The following is a 25,612-nucleotide window of genomic DNA, read 5'->3' on the forward strand; positions in this document are numbered from 1 at the left end:
CTAAAAGTTTTAATACCCAAAAACCAGGACAGGAGAATCAAACATGATTATATCTTCTTAGAAAATGGGTGGATTAAGTGTCCTTGTAGTAGATAAGATGTCTGTCCCTGTACAAGTGTTTATAATTTCTACAAAATGCAGAAGTCTGTTGGGATTGGGGAAAATATAAAGATACTTTGTTTTGTTGTAGAAAGTGCAGGATCCTCACTTTGAGGATCTTCTCTTGAGGTTTCTAGAAGTGGACAGTAGTGTGTGCTTGACACTTCTAATGTTCCAGGGAGCACTGGGAGTTAAAGCTTTAAAATATGCATTGCCTTTCAGAACTTGACATGAAATATGCTTCCTTGCAAGAGTTATTTGTAGTGCAAATGTAACATGTGATAGTTGCTCTGTGAAGAGGAATCTCAGCATGATGAAGAGATCAGCGAAAGCTGAAGATCACTCCAGTTGGACTGTGTAATGGAATGTAGAAATCCTGGCTCTGATTAGAGGGTGCAATGACAAAATGCTACTTAGATGACCAAGGCCACTGTCAGGAACGAAATAAAAAGCCCTCAATAATCTATGCATGTTTTTTTACTATTCATTGTTATAACACATCAATTTAATAACCTTCTTTTGATTGTTGCAAGGCTTGGAAAGAAATTATATTCAGCAAAAAGAATAAAAATGGGAATTACTGAGAAATAATAAGTAATATATCATTAGTGAATCACTAATGTACTGCTTTTAAAATTAAGTCATAGTATGATGTTGAACACAACAGCTTTAATAGCTAATTAAACCTATACTTCAGGCTAATACTGAGTTTGCTGTGTTCTGTATGGCCTTCATCTGCATAATGATAGTAGTTAAATCATAAAATATGCTGGGTTTAATTGTTATATCACTGGGAACTGCCAGTGCTAAGAAGCAGAATTTTTTTAAAGCTTGAAATATTAAAGACTTGTGGGACAACGGGTATTTTTTTTTAAAGAATTCAGTAAAAAGCCTGTACTTATTCAAAAATATACACACTGGCCTAGATTCATAAGGAGCACATCTCAGTTCAGTATTTAGCTAAGAATGAGTTTAGATTCCATTTACGAAATGATAATCCATTGATTTTATCCTGCAGAAAAGAATACCATATACCCCTTCTCCTAAAATAACACCCACCTGAAGGAAAACTGTTTGAGGGAGATGCAGCGGCAAAACAAGGACAGATACATACATGGAATTAAGTGGCAGTCCACAACTTTTATTAAACTTTAACACAGAGGAGAGGCACTACCCGCCCATCTCCCACACTCTCCTATACCAGGCATTTAATTAGCATTACAGGTCACCTTACCATATAATCCATAATGCCAGGTAGGTTCTCTTTAGCCTACCCCTCAGGACACTGCTCTCTCTGAGTCTAAGCACCACTCCCCCCGACTAGGGGGAGAGAGGATGCAGAAGGGTGGGGACCTCGGCCTGCGAGGACCACAACGTCTGACCTCAGCATGCAAAGGCTGCAAGGTCTCACCTTAAACCATGAGCCCAAGGCCCATCACTAAAATCCCAGGTCTTTTACCTCTGGAAACTGTTCATTTTATTCTCTTAACCACACTGGAAACTGGCCACAAGTTGTGACAAATGAACAGTTCAGCTCAGTACTTCAGTTAGGTACTAAGCACATTCCTACTTAATCCACTGTGCCTACAAGGAAGGCAAAAAACTCCCGTCCTCTGCCAATTGGCCCATGAGAGAAAAATTCCTTCCTGACCCCCAAACAGGCAATCGGCTAGTCCTGCAGGATCTGTCAGTCCGGGTTCCCATTCCCAGCTCGGGTGGGAAAGGTGGGACTGTTAGAATGGAGCCGAAAGAGGCTCTACCTGGCCCGCATGCCAGGTTAAGTCCTGGGAGCTGGGGAATACTGATCAATCAGCATCCCTCCCCACAGCTGGCCAATGGGTGCCAGAGACTCCCAGGAGGAGGCGCTACCTAGTGTCCCTTAGTGAGTGTCCCCATCACAGTTGGCCCCATCTAGTTTCACCCACCTGCTGAGACAGATGGGAGGCATATCTAATTACACTGTAGCTTTAAAAAAAAGTGACTCATTGAAAACGGAGTCACTTTGAGTCTGATCAGAACATTTTCCTCTTTTACTGTTCTCTGAGACAACTTTGGAAACCCATTCTCCTTAACCCTTCTATTATTATTTGGAAACTTTTTTCCACTGCTGCAGCATTTGTTTAATCAACAAAGCATGTCAAGAATCAGTCATGTCATGTAGAAGTTCTCTAGTCTCTTGGTATGCTAAAATGTCTCTACCAGCTAAGTTTTCTTCTTCAGATGACAATCGCTATCCTGAAGACATTTAAAGCTTTCTGGTCGACAAAAACAAATATGACTAAACAGAACAAACAATAGTCTGTTGTGTGCCTCATACCAAGGACATCACAGAGAATCACTGGCAGATGGGAACAATCAATTCTTTACCAATAAATACTGTAACTGCCTCAAATGCAACAGCTGGGAAGAAGTGTAACAGATGTAAGGATCCTTTTAAATGGTAATTGAGGTTTTAACCCTGTATTTTATGAAGGCCTGACACACCCGAAATTGAGTCTTTCTGGAGGAGGAATAGCAATAGGAGCTCATTGTGCTGCGACAGGGTAAGTAGGCACTGCAAAGAATCTGCACCATTAATATTCACAATGTTTTACAGAACTTTAAATATGGAGGAATGCTTTTACTGGTGAATTTAATGCCATCATAAGTGAAAGGACATTTATAAACTGGACTTATATAAAATGGGCATAGCAACAAACTACAATGGATGTCTATGTGACTACTGAGATATTTAAACAAATAAAACATTGTACCGGGGATTGTCTAGTAATTCTTTATCTGCCCAAGCACTGTAGCAAGAAGAAATGGGCCTTAACCAAATATCAGATGTGAGCACCACTGAACTTCAGGAGAGTCTGGGTCTGCATCTGAGATTTGCAGTCCAGGTCCATCTTTAATTCTAGCAATAATAATACCTCTCTTGTTGTGCTTTTTTCCTGTGTGGCTCTCAAAGTACTGTATCTCAAGTAAAATAAAGCAACAATAGTTTTGCAGATCTTTTATTCCAGTCCTGACAGCTTAGTTTCCAAAGAGATGAGGCAAAAATGATCTTGCCACAATCTTACTTTCACACCCAAGAAATAATGCAGAAAATAGTTTAGTAGAAGAGCTTCCAAAAATGTTTACAGTGTGGCTGGAAACTGACAAGAATTTTTCCCTGGTTTCAAGTTTTGTTACCAACTCAAAACTCAGACTAAGATTATGAAAATATTTGTTATTCTTTCTGAGTAAATGCAGACTGGGGGTTTTGCAAAAACCTGGACTGAATAATGGTTTTGTGTTGTAACTGTGTGAAGTACATGGTGTCATAGTGGCTTTCCTAGGAAAACACACAAAACTCAGCACCATTTAGACTGAGTTTTACATTTATGTTTTGGGCTCATTTAACCCTGGAGTTCAAAGCAAAACTCATCATGGAATGAGAAACTGGACAGATAAAACCCAAAGAAAATGTCTGTACTGGCCCCTGTGTAGTGACACCACTGAGTTTCCAGTAGCTTCATTTAGAAGTGTCCGCTGCAGAATGTGCAAACTACTGGACACAGCACATAGTGAGTGTAGAGGCAAAGTATGTGCTGCCATTTTCATCTTTGTTTCTAATTGAATGTGTGTTATTAGAACTCCCAGGGCCGTGCTTTCCAAGCGGGGTGCTGAAAAATACATGTACATGTTCTGTAATTTATTTAGACATGTATGCTCATCTCCTCTGTACTGGTCTGAAACAAGCCTCCCTTCCTGCACCTCGAGTTTATTTCACATGGTGACTTTTGTCTGGTTGCATTCAGCATTCTATACAATTTTATTATTTTTAAAAAATCAGTTGGAAGTAGAGCTACATGACAATAGCTAGTAGAAATATTATCCATTAGCCTAGGGTGACCAGATGTCTTGATTTTATAGGGACAGCCCCGATTTTTGGGTCTTTTTTTATATAGGCTCCTATTACCCCCCACCCCCTGTCCCAATTTTTCACATTTGCTGTCTAGTCACCCTACATTAGCCACATAGTGTACTACCCAAGCACAGACTTCAAAGCGTTAATTCCCAGACAGTTACATATAACCAGTGTAGGATACACTAATGATCTGGGTATATAGACATCAACAATTCTAAAGAATAACATAGGATTATATTGTTTTTGAGAGAGACCCTCAATAAAATATTTTTGGTCTTGGCTGCTTAACATTTTAAGTACTATAGTTCATAGTCAATTAAAGTATGAAACTGCATATTTTTCAACTTTTGAATCATGTACTAGCCATTTAATTTTTCTATTTTGTTTTTACATATGTCAAGTTCAATTTAACAAACTGTCCTGTCAGTACCAAATAAACCCTCACTAAAATAGTAAATAGCAGTCTCTTATTTTATGAACTGAAACCTCTTCATGACCAAATAGCTTCCCCAGCTGTGCTTCAATTCTGCACTGTGCTTAAACTGTCCTCAAGCAATTCCTGCCTCAGGACCTTTATCTAATCTCATCTCTGGATGTTGTAAATTCAGGTCGGCATTGTCATCTCAATGCATTTTCGTTTGTTTAAAACAGCTGAAACACTGAAGCAGAAGTATTTTGCAGCCAGACATCCTCTGCTTTTATACGTATCAGCAGTTTTTTTTAATCTGTAGGAAAATGCTTTCAGAGTAATATAGTTCACTTACTTTGAGCCAATTTCTGCTCTCTGTTGAGGTCAAAAAAGTTACTCAAGATTTACACCAGTGCAAAGGTGAGCAGAATTTGCCTGTGTAAAATAAGCCAGTTACAGCTATTTTTAAAAACAAAATGTATGGAAATTTATATAATGAGTGCAACTGATAAGATAATAAAGTGAAACTCAAGCCCTTGTAGTTCGGAAACTCCCCCATGCATAGGCACTGACTCTGTGGTTCAAGCACGCACAGAAAAAAATAGAGGATGCTCAGCACCCACAAGGCTGGATTATTCTTTTGCAGGCCCTGGCACCAAGACTGTGGCCCCACCCCTCTGTTGTGCCTGCGCTCAGCCCCGAGGCTCCACCCCTACTTGGTATCTTCCCCTGAGGCCCCGCCCTTACTTGGCCTCTTCCCCTCGAGGCCCCACCTGCCATTCGCAAAGAGGGGAGGGGCACCCATCGGCAAAATCAAAAATTTCTGCCTGGCTTCCTAAAAACAACAACAAAATAATCACTTCTGGAAATGAAGACACAACAATAAAAGGAGCAATAAAAGACTGGACTGCTATAACTCTCTCTACTAAGAGCTATTTGTCATGGCCAAGCAGAAATTCCAGCTTGTCCAGCACATGGCAGCCTGCCTTCTAAACAGGACTAGTTGCAGAGATCACCTCTGACCAGTCCTCTGCAACATCCATTCACTCCCTCTTTCCCATCCAGGTCCAATTTCAAGCCCTGTGTGTGAAGGTACTATTTTGTTCATGTAAACTTGTAGGGTGTGTGTATGTGTGTGTGATTTCAGCTTACTGGGAACTGCTGAGGTTTAGCTCCGAAAATCTTATTTCATAAAGCATGTGTGTTTGTGTGTGGATGTGTGTCTGTGTCTTTGTGTGTGTTATACATAATAGAGGGACAAGGTGGGTGAGATAATAAATTTGATTGGACCAACTTCTATTGGTGAAAGACACGGGATTTGAAGCTACACAGAGCTCTGTACATAATACACAGGCGCAGGTACGCACATACACACACAGCTCAGTGCATTTAAGGCCAGGTTTCCACTGAGCTGTATACTTCCTTTGACTCTTAACAAGAATGGACTGTAACTACTTGCACATCACAATGAAAAGGTATCCCTAAGTAATTCATTTTTGTCAGCCAACTGGTATTTCAACAGATCCACTGGTTTATAAGATTGAAATGTAGGAAAATGAATAATTGTTTTTCTATGGCTGAACTACAATGGTTAGATTTTTGAGGAGTATTACTTGAAGGTATTTACTTACTTTGACTTGTACAAACAATACCTATCCTTACAGCTCTAAGATCTCAAGTACAATTTAAAATACACATTATGCAAAAGAATTAAGACAACACAATCATCCTAAAACTCCAAACTATGTGACAAAGCAAGCAACCTGACAACACACAAAAGCAAAAAATATTGTACAGCTCATTTATTTTTTGGTTGTAGCTCCCTCCTGTGGCTGATTCTGATGATCAGTTCTACGTCTCAGAAACTACTCTAATGACACTCACCCTTTCCAGCTACCAAAACATGTCTCATTGTTTGTGGAGAATTGTCTGGCCTCATTTAAATTAACCAAAAGGGCTATAGTTGAGCTGTGCACCAAAATTTAGAAATGATGTATGGTTAAAGGCTCATTTCAGCTCATTAAAGCTCTATTCACCAAAGCTCTCTACCAAAGGGAAAACGTAGTAGAGAATACATATTAGGAAGTCAAGCTAGATAACGAAGTAGAGTGGCATCATTTCAGATAGTAATTTTTCAGTTTCCAGCAGAAATCTGAGAACATTTTGGTTTGGGATACTTGGGTTTTTGATGAAAAAATCAAAAATTTCCATGAAGAACAAACACTTTTTGGGGGAAAAATAATTGAGTTTTGAAAATCCAACTTTTTGTTGAAAAATAGTTTCAACCAAAAATTTTCAAGAAGCCCGAATTACCTTTTGAGAGCATCTTGTATTTGCAACAGATGCAAATCTAATGAGATGATATACTATTACCCATTTTATTGGTTATAGATATACAATGTACAATAAAAGCTTTGTTATCCAGCACGAGGACGGAATGGGGGGCACTGGTTAGTCAAAAATTCCAGTTAACTAAGAGTTATACTTACCAATGGAATACCAATTTTCCAAGAATTAGAATACAATAAAATGAATAAAGTATAAAATAGTATACAGGTACTCACCAATCCAGTAGTAGTACTGCACTGCAGAGTGGTTGGTTTCTTGAAGCACTTAGGTGTATACAGGTAAAGTTTTCTAGTAGGTTGTCTTATGACACTACATATCACTATGAGCAGCATATGGTGTACACCCAGATCACTAAAAATACACTTAACACTAAGACTATACTGAGCATCATTTAATCTTTCTTCGATGATTCAGAAAGCACTTCAGGATCTTGCAGTGCCTCAAGGTCAGCATTATCAATATCAATTATCATTGTAGATGTAGAAGGTGTAGGAGGCTGGACTGAATCTGTAATGACCCTATGACACACGCTGGAAGCTGCTTTTTTGAATAAATCCCTGATATCAGCTTGCTTACTTGTCTTCTGCCTCTTTTGCATAAAAGTAGAGTGCAGAATGTGCAATTGCATAACCTCCTGGGCAGTACACTCGTCCCAGGTACTAGATTGAAGATTTGTATTGGGAGATGTCAGAAATGCCGGTTAATAGAGCTTTCTGGTTGATAAAGTGCCGGATAACACAGCTTTTAATGTATATTTATCACCAACCATAAGGATGTAAATGGGAATGCATATAAATGTATGAATGAGGAGATGTATGATTTGGGAATATTCACTGTTGTTAATCTAGATTAGTAGAGACACTTTTTTGCTGAGGTTACTTTATGGCTGAAGCCTTCATTTTTTCATTTAGCGCCAGAGCTGCTCATGTTAACATCCTTATACAGTAGCACTTGTTAAACATATATTGGGGTATAAATGCTATTACTCTCAATTAGCTGCAAGTTCTCTCCGCTGTAATCCACCTCCCATGTCAGCAATAACTAGGAAGCACAACAGTGCACAAACCTCAGAAAAGTTTGAGGGATAAACAAAGTTTTGGGTTGACTAGAACCAGTTTTTCTTTGCTGTCTTTAGGAGTCCTTTCATCCCCCACCCCATTGCCACGTTATACCTCAGCCACCCCAAGTTTCCTGGTAAGCTGAAGTTCTAATCTGATTACACTGGATCTGAATTTTTTCCCTTATCCTACTTCATTGAGCTTCTCTTCATGTTTTGCCAAGCATATAAATCACATTGCTCTCATTGGCTGGCTGAACATAATTTAGCAGTTGTGCTCTCACTGTCTTTAAGATGTTAGACTGCTAAATTTGAGACATATCAGCTCCTTTGGGACAACTGGACTGGCTTGTGAGTTCAAAGAAAATGATATAAAGAAGGTTACATTCATAAGAATGAACATGACAGCAATTTATGTACCTGTAACTATATGAGAACGCTATGCATTACTAAATCTGACAGTACCAATTCAGAATGATCATTTATAACACTTCCTATATGCCCCATGCAAATTGTCCTTACACTCCCTTATCTGTTAGATTTTTTTTTTAAAGTTAAATAAATGGGACAAACCAATACCCTGCATCCAAACACCCTTAAACTTTGGGGAAATTCAAATCAAGATCTGATCTTTCTGCCTTGATTCCAACTCTTATGAAAAAACTAAAAGTAATTGAAAAAAATTACAAGTGGAGGGACTCATGGGTGAAATGGAAAGAGAAAATGCTTATATTCTTAGTCCTCTTCTGCTAATGGTGATATAATGGATTGCACAGTAATTGAGTTATAATCTATCATGATAATCTCATTGGAAACAATGATAATTAGGCAATAGTTTCTTCTAATGCTTCTGTATGGAGCTGGGTGGCAAGTATTTTTACCATTTTGAAAGACTTTTTGAGATGGCAAAAGAATTTCCCATCCCAAAAGTGGACAAAAAGTCAAAAATCTCAAAAATGTTTGCAAACTGATAATCTTGAAAACATTTCTGGTTTGGGTCAATCAAAATATTTTGTTTGATCCTTGTGGAACATTTCATTCAGTTTTTGACCTTTTTTAAAAACAAAACCCTTTTTAGCATAAATTAACCTAATTTTTAAAACAAAATTGATATATGAAAGTGTCAAACCGGATGTTTTCACAATTTCAAAACTTTTTTTTGAGAAATGTTTTGAATCAGTAGTATCACTGAAACTGACCCTTTCTCATACAATTTTGGTTCAGTGATTCAGCATTTTTCTGATTAAATAAGTTTCATCAGAAAATTCCTGACCATCTGATAAGAGCTGTGCAAACTGACAAGCTCAGTGCAAAATGGGTTCACAAAGTTTTGCATAAACCTGGTTTCCACAGTTCACAGGATCCAAAGTTTGAAATAGATTGTGCGTGAATTAGCATGACTTTCCCCATTATGAACCCAAAAGCAAGGTTTGGTTTTGAGTGACGCATATTCACTCAGATGCATTCTAAATGGCTTGGCAGAACCAAAATCTGGGCACTAGCTCTAATGCAATGACTGAACTCTGAACTCACAAAAACAAATTTCATCTCGTAGAACTGGAATACCATGACGTGAGCTAGATATAAAATAATAATGAGTCAGTTCCCACTTTAGTATGCAAAAGAAGTATGTAGGCATTATTGCGATTACTCTGCTTACTACTACTTCATCACACCAATGAACTGTAGAGCTGGCCAAAAAACAGTAAAATTTTTTCAGGGCTATAGAGTCAGTCTCTGTCGCTCTCAATCTATGCTGTTGGAGCTGTTCCATTGTGTATAAATAATTAAATATTCACTGGGCCAGGGACAAAGAGAGAGAGCGAGCGAGAAAGAGAGAGAGAGACTGACTTCTAGAGCCCACTGGTTAAGGCACTCACCTGAGATGTGGGACACTCCCTTCAAGTCCCTTCTCTGAATCATGCAGCACAGACTTGAAACAAAACCAATTTCAAATAATTTTGTGGTTGAACTTAAACAACAGGCACAGTTGTCTTCTTGATAAGCATACAAATAACTAAGCACCAGCATAAGTAACTCCACTAAAGAAAAGCTGTGTGAAAGTGTTAAACAGATATGCATTATTTAGGAAAGTTTTCAGTCTTTTATATCCCAAAAGGAAACAACTATTCGCTTCTGTTACATGTATATGATTGTCTGTGGGTTTGTACAAATTTGATAGTCTTTGATAATTTTAAAAGTACTTTTGATTAAGAGGAAACATGGATCTAGAGAATAAAATGATCATTTGTTATTTATTACACTGAAATATAATACATCAGCCACTGCCTAAAATGAAATGTGGATACATAACATTTACAACAAATACTGATCAGGTCAGAATTTCCTCTATATTGTACTTAAAACAGTGTTGGCTTGAATAAGGACTGCAGGATCAAACCCTATTCTTGTACTTACAAAAGTGTAAGCAAATCAATGATCTGCTAAGACATTTCTTCTTACCTTTCAGTAACTTCTTTAGTTTTGCTTTCTCGGTTATGCTTCCAAAAGAATAGGTACAGTTTCTTCATCATCTCTCTGCTCCCTATTTTAGACACACAGCAGTTGTGGAAAAGGCCAGATGAGATGCTTTTTATATATTCATTGGTAAATCCAGATTTTGGCACTTTGTTTCAATTTCTCTTGTTACTTTTTGGTGAAGTACATTTGTGTGCTTTCTTTCAGAGTCTTTCCTTTGTGCATCTTTCTAAAGAAGACAATTTTTTTTTCATTTTTCTGACATTTAAATCCAAGAGATACAATCAGGGATTCCCACCTTCCTTGCTTGTTCTTTCTTTTCTCAAATTAATCAAATCTTCACATTCCCACCTTCCAGCATTCTGGACTTTCAGATCAGTGACAACACATTTTCACTTCTATTCCCTTCACAGGTTCAAAGTTTCCATAGGACGCTGTTGAATGCTTCATCTTCATTGAGGAACTTAAGTGCATTATACGTTATTGTGCCATTTTTCTCTTAGTGTTACAGAGCATAGTTTACTGAAACTTCAGAACAAAATGAAACCACATTCTGAAGGTTCAGAACTTTGTAGACACACCTCCCCACCATCATTAAGTGCTTGGGATATTCAACAAACCATTATACATACCCTGTGCTATGGAAAAGAAATACATTCTTCTGAAATTATCAGATGAATTAGTTCTACTTCCCATCAACTGAAGGAAAAACATTTCGGAATACAATGCTTCATTTCATTCACATTTATGTTTTCATCATAGACTAGTCTGGAACTCTTTGTAAAATCTTCCTTCAAGACATGTATTTAAATAACTACAACTAACACACATACATGAGTGATGTATAAAACAGGACATGATCACTTCTTTACAGAAGCAGTTTACTACCTGCTTAGCAGGGAACCACAATATATTCACTTTATCTGAATTAGTATACTGCTTTTTATGTAAAGCTGAAAGTTGTTTCAAGCAGCAGAGACAGGGCTTCCTTTAGAGAAGCCTGTAATTGTTAATATATTTTTTAAAATTTTTTTTGGCTTTCTTAGACAGTTCTAATTCTAGCTTATAAAAATGTACAGCCATAGACATCAGAAGAGTAGACTCCACTTTAAGAAACTCCCATAAATCCTAATTCATTGTCTAACAGGGTCAAAAAGATTATATTTTCAGTCTTCAGTGACAAAATATATATTTGGGCTTCTGGAAATCGTAATGTCTTCTTTTTTATTTCACCTTGGTAACCAATGCTGTCTTGCTCAATAAGAATATAAGTATTTCTAGCTTCCTCAGTAGTCTGAAACAAGAACATTTTCAAAGACATGGGATCAAAGGAAAGTATATCCAGGGAAAAAAAAATAACATGCATAAAATATCTATAAGGTTCACATTCACAATCTATGATAACTTAAACTAGACTATTCATATAATAGAGGATTTGCATTACATTTTATTGAAATATTATGTACAGTAGGAATTGTCCCATACAATGCTATCAACTAGATGATGGTATCCAACAAATATTTCCCATTATTTCCTTAAAGACATGGTCACACTCAATAGAATGGAAAATTTACATTCAAATAATGTAAGGGCCCTGAGACACAATCCTTTTAAAGGAAACAATTTCTGGCAGTTAGATCTGAAAATATAACAAGACTACAGAAGTGGCTCAGCTTAAACCAAACTCTGCATCATGCAAGCCTAGCTGGATACTGAAAATACATAATGAATTATTATTCAATAAGATTATTGAATAATGGCTAGCTACAGCAACTTTTTCATGCCAGAATATAATCTGCCATCATGGGAATACTGATAAACTGACATTATTTTTCAATTTTCTAGCAATTTAGTGGTGTTGTTTTTACATCTTTAGTAGTTAGTGCCTTCCTTGTCCTTCCCTCTGCATGGAGAAATCTTAAATTAGAGTTTGTTCAGCCTATATACAGAGACCATTTAAGGATGCCTTATTCTTTTCCATACGTTTCAAATTCTTTAGGTATTTCCATTATCAAGTGACTTCTTGGTGACCTGATGACACTACAGATGCAGCCTGTATAATGATAGCAGAGCACTGAAGGTTGATAAGAACTGGACCAGAAACAGGAGATAATCAGCAAACAAAATACTTACCAACTGTATGTGGGCTGATGAACTATGACCAAAGAATGAAAGCTAAAGAGAAAAATAAAAACAAAAATAAAAACTGAAAAGGAAATAGGGGAGGAAGGAGAAAAGGAAAGAAGGAAAGAAAGAAAGAGAAAAAGAATTTACAGTGTGTCTAGTGAGAAATAAGCCATGGTTACAGACAAGAGGAAGGCAAAACTGTCATTTGAAAAAAGAAAAGGAGTACTTGTGGCACCTTAGAGACTAACCAATTTATTTGAGCATAAGCTTTCATGAGCTACAGCTCACTTCATCGGATGCATACTGTGGAAAGTGTAGAGCTCAAATAAATTGGTTAGTCTCTAAGGTGCCACAAGTACTCCTTTTCTTTTTGCGAATACAGACTAACACGGCTGTTACTCTGAAACCTGTCATTTGAAAGGAGGAGAAATAAGTAGCGATGGGGGAACTTCCAAAGGTTCAGAGTCTCTGAATGCTCAGCTGAACCTCTTGAGTCTGCAAAACTGAGCAGAATCTCATGAGATTTCCTGCACATATGCATCCTGTCCAGGCTGGAAGCAAGAAGGGCAGGAATAAATGGGGGGGAAGAGGGGGGACGGGAAAGGCAGTTAACTCTTTTGAACCTTCAAAAACGGTTTTCTTTAGGTTTGGTTCTAGTTTTGGGTGAAAGTTCAGATAAATTGCTATTGTATATGAGCTGATTCACCCATTCCTAGAAATAAATGCTTTTACTGTGGTTTATTATACTTTTAGGGTAAAAATCACCAGGTAGTGCAAGACCTGAGCAAGGCCCTCTATGTCATGAAACACCTGATATTCCCCTGTGTTGAGTGGAGTAGAAGGCTGACAGGTGAAGTGGTTAGGAGGGGAGCCTCTGAATCTCCTTATATGCTGGGAAATGAACCTCATGCCAACTCCAAATGTGCCAGGATGAAGGAGTGCTGATGTCAGGCTGAGAACAGTGTGTTTGGAACCTTCACATAGGAGATATGCACAGCAACACCAAAGGCTTGAGAAGTGGCTGTAAAGGTGATGCTGTGCAATCCCCTGACCTGCTTCCAAGTTAGATAGGTTCCCCCAACCAAATCTGCATAGTTTGCCACACCAAACCCATGTACTAGACGTCTGTGTAGGGTGAAGAGAGGAAAAATCAAACTGCAACCTTGGAGCATTCTTTCCCGGAAGAGTTTATTTTTAAATGCAAGATGCCCCCTTCCATGCTCCAGCATTAGCTCATTCTGCTATAAACAGAGGCAGCCTGGAAGTGATACATGCCAGACACCGTGCTAATACATCTCCTCAGATATCTTCTTGCTTTTTAAGCTCATGAGTTTATTTGAAATTATTATTAATTTTTTATTATTTATTTACACTATAGTAGCACTTAAAATGTGCATGTGCTAGGTGCTTCCCAAATAGAGAGAAAGACAGTGTCTTCCACAAAGAGTTTATGATCTAAAACCTCTCTCACATTGGTACAAGTTCCAATAAAATGACAACTGATTTGAAACTTTGCCCGAAACTCAAACCATCCCAATATCTGATAAGGTCCAGTAAACTTGTTTGTTTCTATCCTCATATGTTCCTGCACTTCCTGTTTTCAGCCAGGACTGGAAGCCCAAGTATTGAAATACCTGGGGAAAGGCCTCTGTCATTGTGCTTTCCATCCAAACAGAATGCAGAGAACTGGTGAGAATAGGCTTTCCAGACCAAATAGCCATGGTTAAGTTTGGATAATCGTCAGAAATGCATCACCATTTCAGATGTTTAACTGAAGAAAGCCTCAGTCTTTAGAGGTTTGTCCATCTTGTACACGAGATTTTGCAATAATACCATCTACACCAACAGCGCAAGAGTGACTCAACATTACAAGAACATTTATTTGCAACTTTACTTTCTTGATAAAGTTATTTTCTTAAGATATATGCATATATAGCCACATATATGTATATCTTATCATTGATGTTTCATTTATATTACCATACCTTTTCTTCCAATTCTTTTATCTGTCTTTTTTGACCTTCAATTCTTTCTTCTAGCTCCTTAATTCTCTGTAAGATGTAAACCATAAAACAATGTGTTAGTAACAAAGTTTTCTGAACTGGGGAAAGTGTCTTTTTTTAAAAAAAGGAGACTGTAACTGATATTCTGTGGTTGCAAACTGATTTGTGTTTTCATTTGTAGATTTGTCCTGATCTAATACAATGACTGTATGAAAGAGACATTGAAAAACAAACACAGGGGCTCATATTGGGGATATAACCCCATGAATAAGAATCTGGCCCAAAAGCTGAAGGTTATGAATGAGGTTTTCAAAACTTCCTAAGTGATTTGGACGTCCTATACAAATGTAAACAAATAGGAAACTGTGTGTCTAAATCCCCCAGGCGACATTGAAAATCTCAGCCCTTACTTTTAACTTCATCCAGACACATTGGGTTGCTGGCAAAGGAACTGGACAAGAACTAAAGGAAACATTTGATTCACAAAGCTGAAATATATACTGATCCTCATTCAATATACTAAAATAATAATTCTTACCTCTTATATAGAAGTAAAAGAAGCAGCACAGCCAAGAAGAAAGGGACAGAGATCACCTATTCATTATGCTTAAAAACGAAGGAGACAAACATCTTTGTATCAATGTGTACCTGCTGTGCATGTTGAATGAGCTCCATTCTTTCACGCAGAATCTGGGCATCTCTCTCTCGGAGTTCACTCATAACTTGACGTTTCCATTGCTCTACAGCATTCTTCAGCTTGCTTTTCTCCTCTTCTGAAAGAATTTCAGACATTTTGGCTCCAGCTTCCTGCTGCAGGGCATCATATAGCATGGCTTCTAATTCCAGAATTTGCTAGACAAAACCAAAATAAGGCAGTTAGCTTATCCTTTTCTCTTACAGGTGGGCCGAGGATTTTGTCAACGTTATTGAGAGCATGGCTTGTCCCAAGCAATGACACAACTGGAAGTTATACAGGCAGACTCAGTGCTGAACCACCTGAGAAGCACAGCACAAAAAGCATAGCCCATCAGGAAGGGAGAAAAGATTCCTTTAAGCCACCTTCTTGTTGCCTGGACTCTGGGCTGCAGTGACAGCCAAAAAGATCCCCAGTGTAAGTTACAGCAGCCCCAGGGACTGCTCTCACTTGCAGCAGTCTCCACACACCTGCCTTTGTGCAGCCCAGAATCATGGTAGTACTGAACACTACAGGCATGTGCTACCCCTTACACTGGGGCACCCAGTGCTATACCCCTTACACTGTTGAGCCAGCAGAATTGTCCCTGACTCTATATCTCCTCTATGTCTCTGTACACTGCTGGAGTGGTGTACAGGAGCCAGGACTTGGGCACAATCAGCCCCACAGCGTGTTCCTGAAATAAGAATTTACATTCAATTACTTAACACTGTAAGGTTTCCAGATATTAAATGTGTATATTCTAGCCTCTTCCAATGTATAGATCTCCAATTGATGTCAATGAGAGTTTGGTACAAAGAGTTAAGGGAGAATTTAACCCTAACATATAGTAGGAAAGGCAGAAGGTTACAGTCCAGTACAAGGACATTACTGTATGTATAAGGAAAACTAACTTCCACTTAATGTCAGTGCTTGAAGTCAATAGGAACTGTTTAAGTACTGCAGGATTGGATCAGAATTGTAATAAACAATGGTAACATCTTCCTTTATAGGACACACAGACAGACCCAAACTTTGACTTTCCTTCATATAATTTTCATCTAATTCTTTTCACGAGTATATTTTATTTTTAAATAATTGCTTCACCTCTTTGTCAAACAAATCAAAAGTCTGCATCCTCACAGCCATCTTCTCAACATCGTGTAACATCATGAAAACAGCTAAGCTATGGAAACTCCATTTCAGTTTTGAGGTTCTAAGGGGTTATTAATATTACAAACAAGGTTGGGAAATGTCCCTGTGTAAACGGTAAACACTATTCTCCTACCTTGATGATGTATTTTTAAAATGTAATTTTTGTTGTTCAGACACAGATTTGGTTATAAACACTGTGAAGAAAATATTTCGTTCACTGATTCTAGCAGGAAATGTTTTTCTTAAAGGAGCAATATATAAAAAGAACAAGTGGCCTGACTTGTGTAATTAATAAACCCGTGAGATGGCGTATTCACTTTTCATCCACTGTTTGCTTTAGTTTTTTATATTTCATTCAACCTGAAGACAGAAAATAGACTGGTCAGTTTTATTTTTTGCTCTCCTCTGTTTCCTGTCACTTTCACTTTCTCATGCCTGCACTAGTACAGGCCCCATGTTTTGGTTGCAGGGAGTTATGTAAATCCCAGCAGAAAAACATGTTCATAGAGGTTTGGTGTGGACACGAAAACAAGGAGACCTAGACACTATAATATGATGAATTTCAGAGGGTACAACTTTATTTAAAAACGATTACCTCACCAGGGTAAGCACTTCAAACTACCCAGCAGGGTTGTTCCAGTGCAGGTGTCAACTGGCACCAGCTGCCCCCATGGACTATAAATCTCTGAGTAAGTGTGATGGTCATGCCCCTTTATGCCCTCAGGCCTGCCATAGGACCCTGCCTGGAAACCAGAGTCCTGACCTGCTCCCCTCCTCCTCACTGGAGGCAGGAGAATTAAGATGAGGGGTCCCACAAGCTGCACAAGATTTAGCGGTTTATCCTGTCACCATGCAATGCTATGCTCAGATTCAAGGCCCAGGCAGCCCACTGGGTTATGGGACCTGACATCGGACCCTTTCTAGCATATCAACTGACAAATCTGAGACAACTGTAACTTAAATCCCCAAACCAGACCTGCTGGATTTTGGGTGACAGGTGAAAAAACTCACACAGCAGTTTGCCAATCATGCCATATGGGAAAAATCTCTTCCAGACGCCGAAACTGGTAATCACCCTTGACCCCAGCATCACTACAGATCCCACAATACATTAAGGGTGAGGAGCCCACAACAGCTATCCCGCCAAGGCAGAAAGCTGACATGACCCCTCTTGACCTCCATAACCACCGTTCAGGAGCCATGTTCCAAACTAAAAGATATATTCAAAAACCAAGAATTTGTGTGAGGTTAGTCCAAGTGTAGCCTCATTAGTATTTCAGTGGGGGATTTGTAAAGACAAAAAGAGAGTTAGATGCTCAACTCCTGTTGACTTTCTCTGAGAGTTGGCCACTACACTCCAATTTGTGCCTTTGAAACTCTCCTCATAACACTACCACCACAGACAAGATCAGGAAGGGACCAGAAACATGAGGAGAAAAGTGTCTCATTTTGGAATTGTATTATAAACCTTTTCTCCCTAATGATTCATCTTCTCAGCTTATCCTTTTCCCAAGTAGCTGGCATGGGATATATTGTGTAGCTAGGTTTGGAGAATCTAGCTATGGGCATAAGCGCTAGAACTAGGGGTGCTGCCGGACCCACGGCTTGAAGTGGTTTCCATCATATACAGGGTTTACAGTTTGGTTCAATGGCTCTCAGTACCCCCACTATAAAAATTGTTCCAGCATCCCTGGCTATGGGAAAGATCTATTAGGGTATCTAGTCCATATCTCTGCCAATGCAAAATTATTCCCTATTGTACATTTACTAGTGCTTTGTCCCATCTACTTTTAAATCTCCCATATGCAGGTGTGGGGATGGTGTTCCATCACTTTGTTTGGGAGAGTATCATATAGTCCAATAGATCTCACTGTCAGGAAATTTTTTCTGATGCTCAGGGTACATTTTTGCTTTTCTCAGATTCATTCCATTGCTCCATATTATACACTCCATTTTGCTATTCTAAATAATGCCTCTCTCTCCTTAGTATATATACTCTCCAAATTTCTGTAGATCTATGTCCTCACTCAGTTATTGCTTAGGATAGATAGATTAATAGATAAATAAATAAATAGATAGATAAATAGACTGATTTATACTGAAAGCTTGCGTGTTTATAGATAGATAAGATCTATCTATCTGTCCAGCCCACCAATTATTTTTATTGCTCTTCTCTACATTTCCACTAATTTGTCAATATTTTTATGAATAGCAATGGGAAGTAAAGTGCTGAACAGACAGTATTGGGAAGCTGGAAGTACTGAATAGCTACACAATGCCTTGCTGTAGCCAGCCTACCAACCGCTAGACTTTTTGGTGGGATTATACACAGATAATGGAGAGGGAATGGGGCACTCACCAGGAATAAAAGTATTCTATGACTCCCTGGTAAAGCTTCATTCTCTGTTAAGTTAAATGGGTAAATGGTTGATTTGGGAAGATTTCCATATTTAAATTAGTCTCTGAAGATAAAACAGATGAAGCAACATTGTTCTGTCTATGATAATTCTGCACTGCATTCTGTATACATTAGGTTCAGTCTGCAGGGACTTTTCATTTCATGTATTATCATTACATAATCCCAGATACATAGAATTCTGCATATGGCACAAGAGTGAGCAAAGATGAGCTCTGACCAGCTGGATAGTGGACACCAGATAAGTTAGTTGCTGAACTATATTTATTTTCTCCAGAGATGACTACAGAGACTTCTCAGGCTTGCAATATTACAGTGCCTTCCATGACCTCTGTAGATCTTCCATCTCTGAGATATTCCTTCCCTGCAGTTAAGACAGATTGCATTGGGTGAATGCAATAGCTGACTCACAATATGCTCAACTGTGCTCAGAAATAAATAGCACCAACACACTAACTTTCTTCCTATTGCAAGATGCCGGTGGTGTCACTATGATAACATAATAATTTCTTTAGTTCGTTTTATGCTGTGGGAAGCTTGAGGACTCTGTGAAGAGAAAGGAGTTATTGACAATGCCAATCAATCTTCCCCCTCTTTACTACTATGACCGCTTTCAGAGGACTTCAGAAATAGGGAGCTGTTTTAGAACTGCTTATTATACGCAGTTCTTGACCAGGGATCATCTCCATGTTGTGCATGGAAGTTAGTCCCAGGAAAAGCTGAGCACTTGGCAAGATCAAGCTCTTAAAAAAACCCAGAGGACTAAAAAGTGTATTGAATAAGAGCTCCCCCAAATGTTCTCACACCATTGCATGTATTAGACATTCAAAAGAAGGACTGAAATATTCTTCTCAGCCATTAGAAGACATGACCATGTCCAAGATACAAATAATTCCCAAAGCGCAGGAAAAAGCTACAACTGTGCAAAATATTGCTATAAATATTTACTTCATAAATATGTTTAGCTAGTTTTTCGGGTGATGAGGTACAGCTGTAAATAAGACCACAATTGTAGGAAACTGTTTACTGAGTAAGTAAAGTGGTCAAATTTAGGGGTCAGGATTAGTGAATATATGCTAGGTAAACCTGACAGAAACTCAACATTTGTCCTAATGTAGATGCAGGGTATACCTATTTTAGCTAGGTGATTTGTAGCCTAGGTTCCTGGGACAAACCCTGAGATAGAAGATTTATTTTTGGAGGGAAAAGAGAATACTCACAAAATATTGTTCCATCAGTTGCAAACTAGAATCTCAGCTATGTTAAACTGTTTCTACAATACAAATTAATAAATAACAACAACATATGATAACTCAGGCCCTGATCTCGCAAAGAGTACCATGCAAGCACAAGGTTTGCCCATATGTAGCTCGTTGCTGGATCAAGGTCTAAATAATTCGCTTACAATTAAATTTACCTACTCTTCCAGCCACTGGAACTCAATAGGAGTTCTGTATGCAGAAGGACTGTAGGATTATATAAGGTAATTTATTAAAGGTATCATAGGTCTACCAAGACTGACTTTCCTTACCTTGTGTGCTTGATCCAAAGACTGTTTCCTGTAGTCAAGTTCATCATCCAAGTAGCCCTTTTGTTTACTAAATAGCTCCTAAGGATGTAAAGAAGACTAGGTTATCTCAATTACTTTAGCAACAACTTGAATGACTGTTCTTTTATTGTCAAAACACTCCCTATAGTACCTTTTCATTCTCAAGATCTAACATCTTTTGCTGTAATGCAGATTCTGTCACTTCTATCTGCTGTAGCCACTGTATACAAAAGATAACAAGAGATTAAGTCCTAAATCTTGATAGATCAGTTTCCAGAGTCAAAATGGCAGCACACGGCTTCTGCCAAAGAGCATGTTCTTCTACTAAACTTTTATTACAGCTCTAGCATACCATATGAGATACATTTAATTTAAAGCCACTAAGGGGCGCAGGTATCAAGCACATTAGATAATTACTATATAAATTGATGATTTGGAGATGGACACTTTTCCAAAGCCTTGCAATATATCTTTTATAACTCAAATGACATTAATATAAATTATGGTACTGTCTGAACATTATCTTTACATATTTTTCCCTCATAAATTACTAAGTTTTACAAAAGCATAATTGTGCTTAAAAAATTCTATCATTTTGTGAAGAAACAATTATTTACATTACCAATGTGCTCAAGTCAACTCATTCGGAGATGGGCAAAACTTTGTATAACATGATTTCACTTACTAGGGATGTATATGTTTTTACCTTTTCAGCCAGTGTCAGAACTGTCCTTGCTTGTATGACAACTACTTGCTCCTCGTTGGTCAGATTCTGCAACAAAAGGAGAATATAATTACAATAAACCTCACTGCCTTGGTATTGGTTTTGGGCAGCACTTGCATTAAATATATAAAAACTTAAATACTCTCCTTGAATATTACATGAAATAAAAATTCGTATTTTAATATACAATATGGTTGTAATTTTTAAAGTTAATCCTGAGTTGTTACAGTAAAAAACTATTTCCTAGAAGTTCTCATACACAACAATGTAATTCTAATTCTCACCTAATTCTCCTTAAAAGCTTCACACTTACCAACAAACTGTTGGCACATCAAAAACCAGCTGATTTTTATTAAGTGGCACTGTTTCCTTTCTTTTCCCAACTGGGGATAACCGCAAAATTACACAAGACAACACATAGTAAAGAAAAGAAAAGAAGCAAAAGTGAAAGTCCCAAAAGTGTTGGTTGCTGAAAATGTCTAATTAAAAACTTTTTTTTACTTCAGATTTTGATTAAAAGTGAACACACTGTCAATATGCATGTGTGTGTTTATTGCTGCCAATCTTTAAATTATTACAACTACACTTACGAACTGTGAATGAAAACTAAAATATTCATAGATTTGAAATGGTTAGAATTTTGCATCTTATCCAGCTGGCAAGTTATTTTTATGCTTTTGCCTCTATTGCAAAAGCCTTAACAGACCACATTCTTTGTCACTGTTAGCCGGGAGGCATTATGGAGTTAGCATTATAGAAAGGCTACATGGCACCCAGTGCTGAAAGCTACATCTCAGTTCTTTGCTAAGCATTCTGGTGATGTCACATTGATGTATTAGGCCATGCATTGCACAAGAATGATGTCACCAACCTAATCTTGGGCCTGGACTCATTTGCACATTGAATATCAACATGTTCATAATATAAGTGAAATGTGTGGAGGAAAGAACAAAAAACAGGAAAGGCTCCAGTCCTGCAAACTCCAACGCCCATAAGCAGTTCACTGAGTTAAATGGGACTGCTCACATCTGGCAGTCCCTTCTAAGCATTAAAAGAAAACCAGTAAAACCAATGAAAAAAAAGAAAATCAACAAGAAATAGAAACAAAATAAAAACAGGCTAGGAATCAGTAGGTACTGTTAAGAACCAATAATAAAGGTAAGCAAATAAGTCAGGGTTTAACAATAAAGAAAGAAAAGTAGGAAAGAATAAGAGTAAAAAAATGGTAAAAAAATCTCACTTGTTGTATTTTCCCTTCTGTCTCCTCCCTTGTCTGTGTATGTCTACTTAGGGCCCTACCTTGGAAACATTTATGTCTGTGAGTAACTTTATGTGAGTAGTTCAACTGAAGACAATGGAAGTATTCATGTTAGTAAAGTTACTCGCATGCATGGTTGTAGGATCAGCACTTAGATAGTTAACTCAAACTTTTGTAGGTCAGTAAGGTGTTTATACACTCTTGGATACTCTATTATTAATAATATTCATTCTTATTCCTCTTCTGACGCTTCTCAGCTGTCTGTTTGGTTCTGAGGTCCTGGATCTGGGCAGCATAAACCAGCCTAAACCTCGTGAGTATGTACTTGGGGCGGCTAGCCTGTGCCACTGCTGCCCATGCTATTGTGGCTGCCCTACTATTTTTAGCATGCTAGGTCAGATACGGGCTAGTGTGAGTATGTGTATGTGAACTGGGAATCACATCAGTAGCTCACCATGTATACGTAGCCTGAGAATGATCCAACAGCCCATGGAGAAATTATGACCCACATGGCCTAACTAGAACCCCACAGGAAAAGAGAGGCTATTTTAAACTGCCTCTACACGTGCCTGGCTGGAGCTTTGTGGCTGGCTGGCAAGATCACAGAGCTGGGAAAATTGTGGTTAATCTCACAGGCAGACTGAACAAGTGTGGTGTGATCAGTCCCAGATTTGATGTTCAGCTGAAGGACCTGGAAAAGTGGCAGAACAACCTTTTGCCTTCACGTCAGTTTGGGTACTTAGTGCCGACAACTTCCGCTGGCGTCATGGACCATGAGGAAGCAAGGCGAAAACACACAGGAGGCAAAATCCTGGGATTCTTTTTCTAAAACTTGTAAAACAAGCATACTAATAAATTGTTCAAATGGAAAACAAAACAAAACAAAAAACCATTCAACTCTCACTTTCTACTGCAAAAGCTAAATAGATGATTCTTTAACAGACCTATCTCAGCTTCAGCAAAAGAAAGAACTGCAGTGCTGTTGGCTACAAGCACTAAAGATGTGGCTACGCTGCAAATGAAGGTGTGATTGTAGTAGAGGTAGGCAGACACGTGTTAGCTTTAATCTAGTTAGCACAGATAATAATAGCAGTGTAGGTGTAGTGGCATGGGCTTCAGTTCCTGCTAGCAAATCGAAAAGCAAGCCCTTCAGGGACCCTGAGTATGTATTCTGGTTGCTAGCCTGCGCTGAAGCCTGTGCCAGCACATCTACACGAATATTGTTACCTGTGCTAGCTAGATTAAAGCTAGCACTGGTATGCCTACCCATGCTACAAGCGTACCTTTTACATGCAGCGTAAGTAAGTGTCAAATTCACTCCTGGTGCAGAGGACCAGCATAAGACCCTCTACATCATTTAAACATCACATAGAGGCTGTACTAGATGTTGATCAGTTGAAACCCCTGTATTTGCACCATGGACCTGCTCTCTGCGGGGTTGGTGTGGAATGTTAGTAGAGGAGAGAACTGGGGACTGGCCAGGTGAGAAACTACGCATCCATGTTTATGCAGATCCACTGACCCCAGTTTCCAGCACAACCAAACAGAGAGGGTGTGGCTGCTACTTCAGCCCAACTGGAATAACAGGAGGAGAAATGGGGTGGGGGGACAGTGCAAACAGCCCTGTAGCTTGGCCCTTAGGTTAAGGGAGGGAATTTCAACTCTCCTTTCTCCTTACTCTGAACCCATATAAAGGCTGTACCTCAGGCTTTATGTAAAAATCCAAAAACACATCAAAAAAGGAGTCTGACGACAATATTTTTTTAAAAAAGTATTTTAAAGTGGTGGGAAAAGGTTTCCCCCACCCCACTATTAAGTACCACCTCCTCTCTTCTTTCTACTATTTAAACTATTTCTATTTAATGTATTTATTTATTTCAGTTGAGAAGTGCCTATATCTAAGGCTCGAGGTGCCTTACAAAGTTAAAATGCAGTTATTCAAATGCAATACCAAATAAATACAAGTAAGCAAATAAGCAAAGAACACATGAACAATGGAAAGATATAGTATCTTCTATGAAAAAACATGTTTTTAAAAATAATTTTACCAACCTTTTGAAATTGAAAATCAAAGAGCCATGTTATAACATTAAGATGCTTTGTGCCACATCTGAAAGGCCCATTAACACATTATGTTAAGTTGCAGCGAGCATTCTGCCTGTAGCCCGGAGCCTCAATAACAAACCAAAAAAAAAGCCCATGCTTTGGATTGTCTTCATGCTACATTAATAAAAGCACAAATAATTAACAGAAACATGCACAATTTATTTATTAAAGGAACATACACTTACGGCGTTATCCCCTAAAATGTCCAACTTTTTCATTAGCTCCGCTACTAGTATATCCTAACAACAAGAGAAAAGTGTACAGAAAAGAAGGAGTCAGAATATAGCATCACCTGGTATTTAGAGGATGCAATCCTAAGAAATGGGGATTGCTTACCGTTACACCTTCTGCCTCACAGTAAACTTGGAGAGGACTTTTTCCCTCAGTAAAAGGAATGTGATGGAAGTTGATAGCAGGTGATCTTCTTTCTCTCTCCTAAAATAAAAATAATTATGTTTAAGGAGATTTAATTTTTAAATTAACCATCATATTGTACTGTAAGTTTCAGCTTCATTAAGAATATGTTATAAATATGGGCATTCCATAAAACGTACTCTGAAAAAGTAATACATCATAAATATGTAAATTACAGAGTAGCACTATTCATAAGAATATTTATTGTACAGAAAGGTGGGAAATCTTTCATTCTGCCTTTTATGGCTATTTATTCTAAGATGCAGAAGAAAAAGTGCTGTTTATCTGTGAAGTTATAATGCCTGTGGAAGATTTCACTAGACTGACAGGCAGCGAAGATCTCTCTTTATCCACAGAGAGAATAAAGCAAGCTTACACAGTAATAATACAAGCTTTCTTCACACCGCTTCACCAATTTTCACCAACCATGACTGTCTAGTCATTATTTTGGCTATGTAAGTGGGCTACATTTGGGTAGCCTGGATGTGTTTAAACCCAATGTAATGTACAGTAAGTGACATCTGTTTGGGATATTACTGTCTGTGCTGTCTGACAAATGTTGCAAATCAGCAGTGCTTGATCAAAGGTTGAAGGTCTATGCTCTCCAGAGATGCTGCAAAAAGTCTGTGTGACAAAACAAAACAAAACAAAAGCTCACCAGAATGAGTACAATGTGAAGGGCCATGCAATGTCCTTGATCTGCATGTGGAACAATAACAATATATTGCTGAATGGTTTTTAGCAATCACAACTAAAAACTCCTTAATAATTATTGTCTGTGTGTTACATTTTGATTTTGCTTCACTTGATAAATTTTAAAACAGGTTTAGTGGAAGAACAGCAGAGTAAATCAGTCATCTATGACAAACTGGGCTCTCGCTAGAGTTTAAAGGTTAGGAT

At 38.2% G+C, this 25,612-nt stretch overlaps 1 protein-coding gene across 10 annotated transcripts in view; it reads right to left on the bottom strand.

The window, feature by feature from the left end:
* Positions 1–10,038: 10,038 nt before the first annotated feature.
* The window catches only part of JAKMIP3 (Janus kinase and microtubule interacting protein 3), a 149,356-nt gene continuing 133,782 nt past the window's right edge, over positions 10,039–25,612 (bottom strand). For 5 of the 10 annotated variants that reach the window (XM_074959131.1, XM_074959129.1, XM_074959133.1 and 2 more), the window contains 9 exons: positions 24,635–24,733; positions 24,484–24,537; positions 20,917–20,982; positions 20,362–20,430; positions 20,193–20,270; positions 15,066–15,269; positions 14,400–14,465; positions 12,421–12,493; positions 11,476–11,581 (listed from right to left, as the gene is read on the bottom strand). In XM_074959131.1, the coding sequence (XP_074815232.1) occupies positions 12,443–12,493; positions 14,400–14,465; positions 15,066–15,269; positions 20,193–20,270; positions 20,362–20,430; positions 20,917–20,982; positions 24,484–24,537; positions 24,635–24,733 (687 nt within the window). In that variant the 3' untranslated portion in view covers positions 11,476–11,581; positions 12,421–12,442. Of the gene's footprint in view, positions 11,582–12,420; positions 12,494–14,399; positions 14,466–15,065; positions 15,270–20,192; positions 20,271–20,361; positions 20,431–20,916; positions 20,983–24,477; positions 24,538–24,634; positions 24,734–25,612 lie in introns of all 10 variants that reach the window. The other 5 variants (XM_074959130.1, XM_074959128.1, XM_074959126.1 and 2 more) reach the window with 2 other exon arrangements.

Source organism: Natator depressus, chromosome 7, assembly GCF_965152275.1.
Source record: "Natator depressus isolate rNatDep1 chromosome 7, rNatDep2.hap1, whole genome shotgun sequence".
Classification (NCBI taxonomy): domain Eukaryota; kingdom Metazoa; phylum Chordata; order Testudines; family Cheloniidae; genus Natator; species Natator depressus.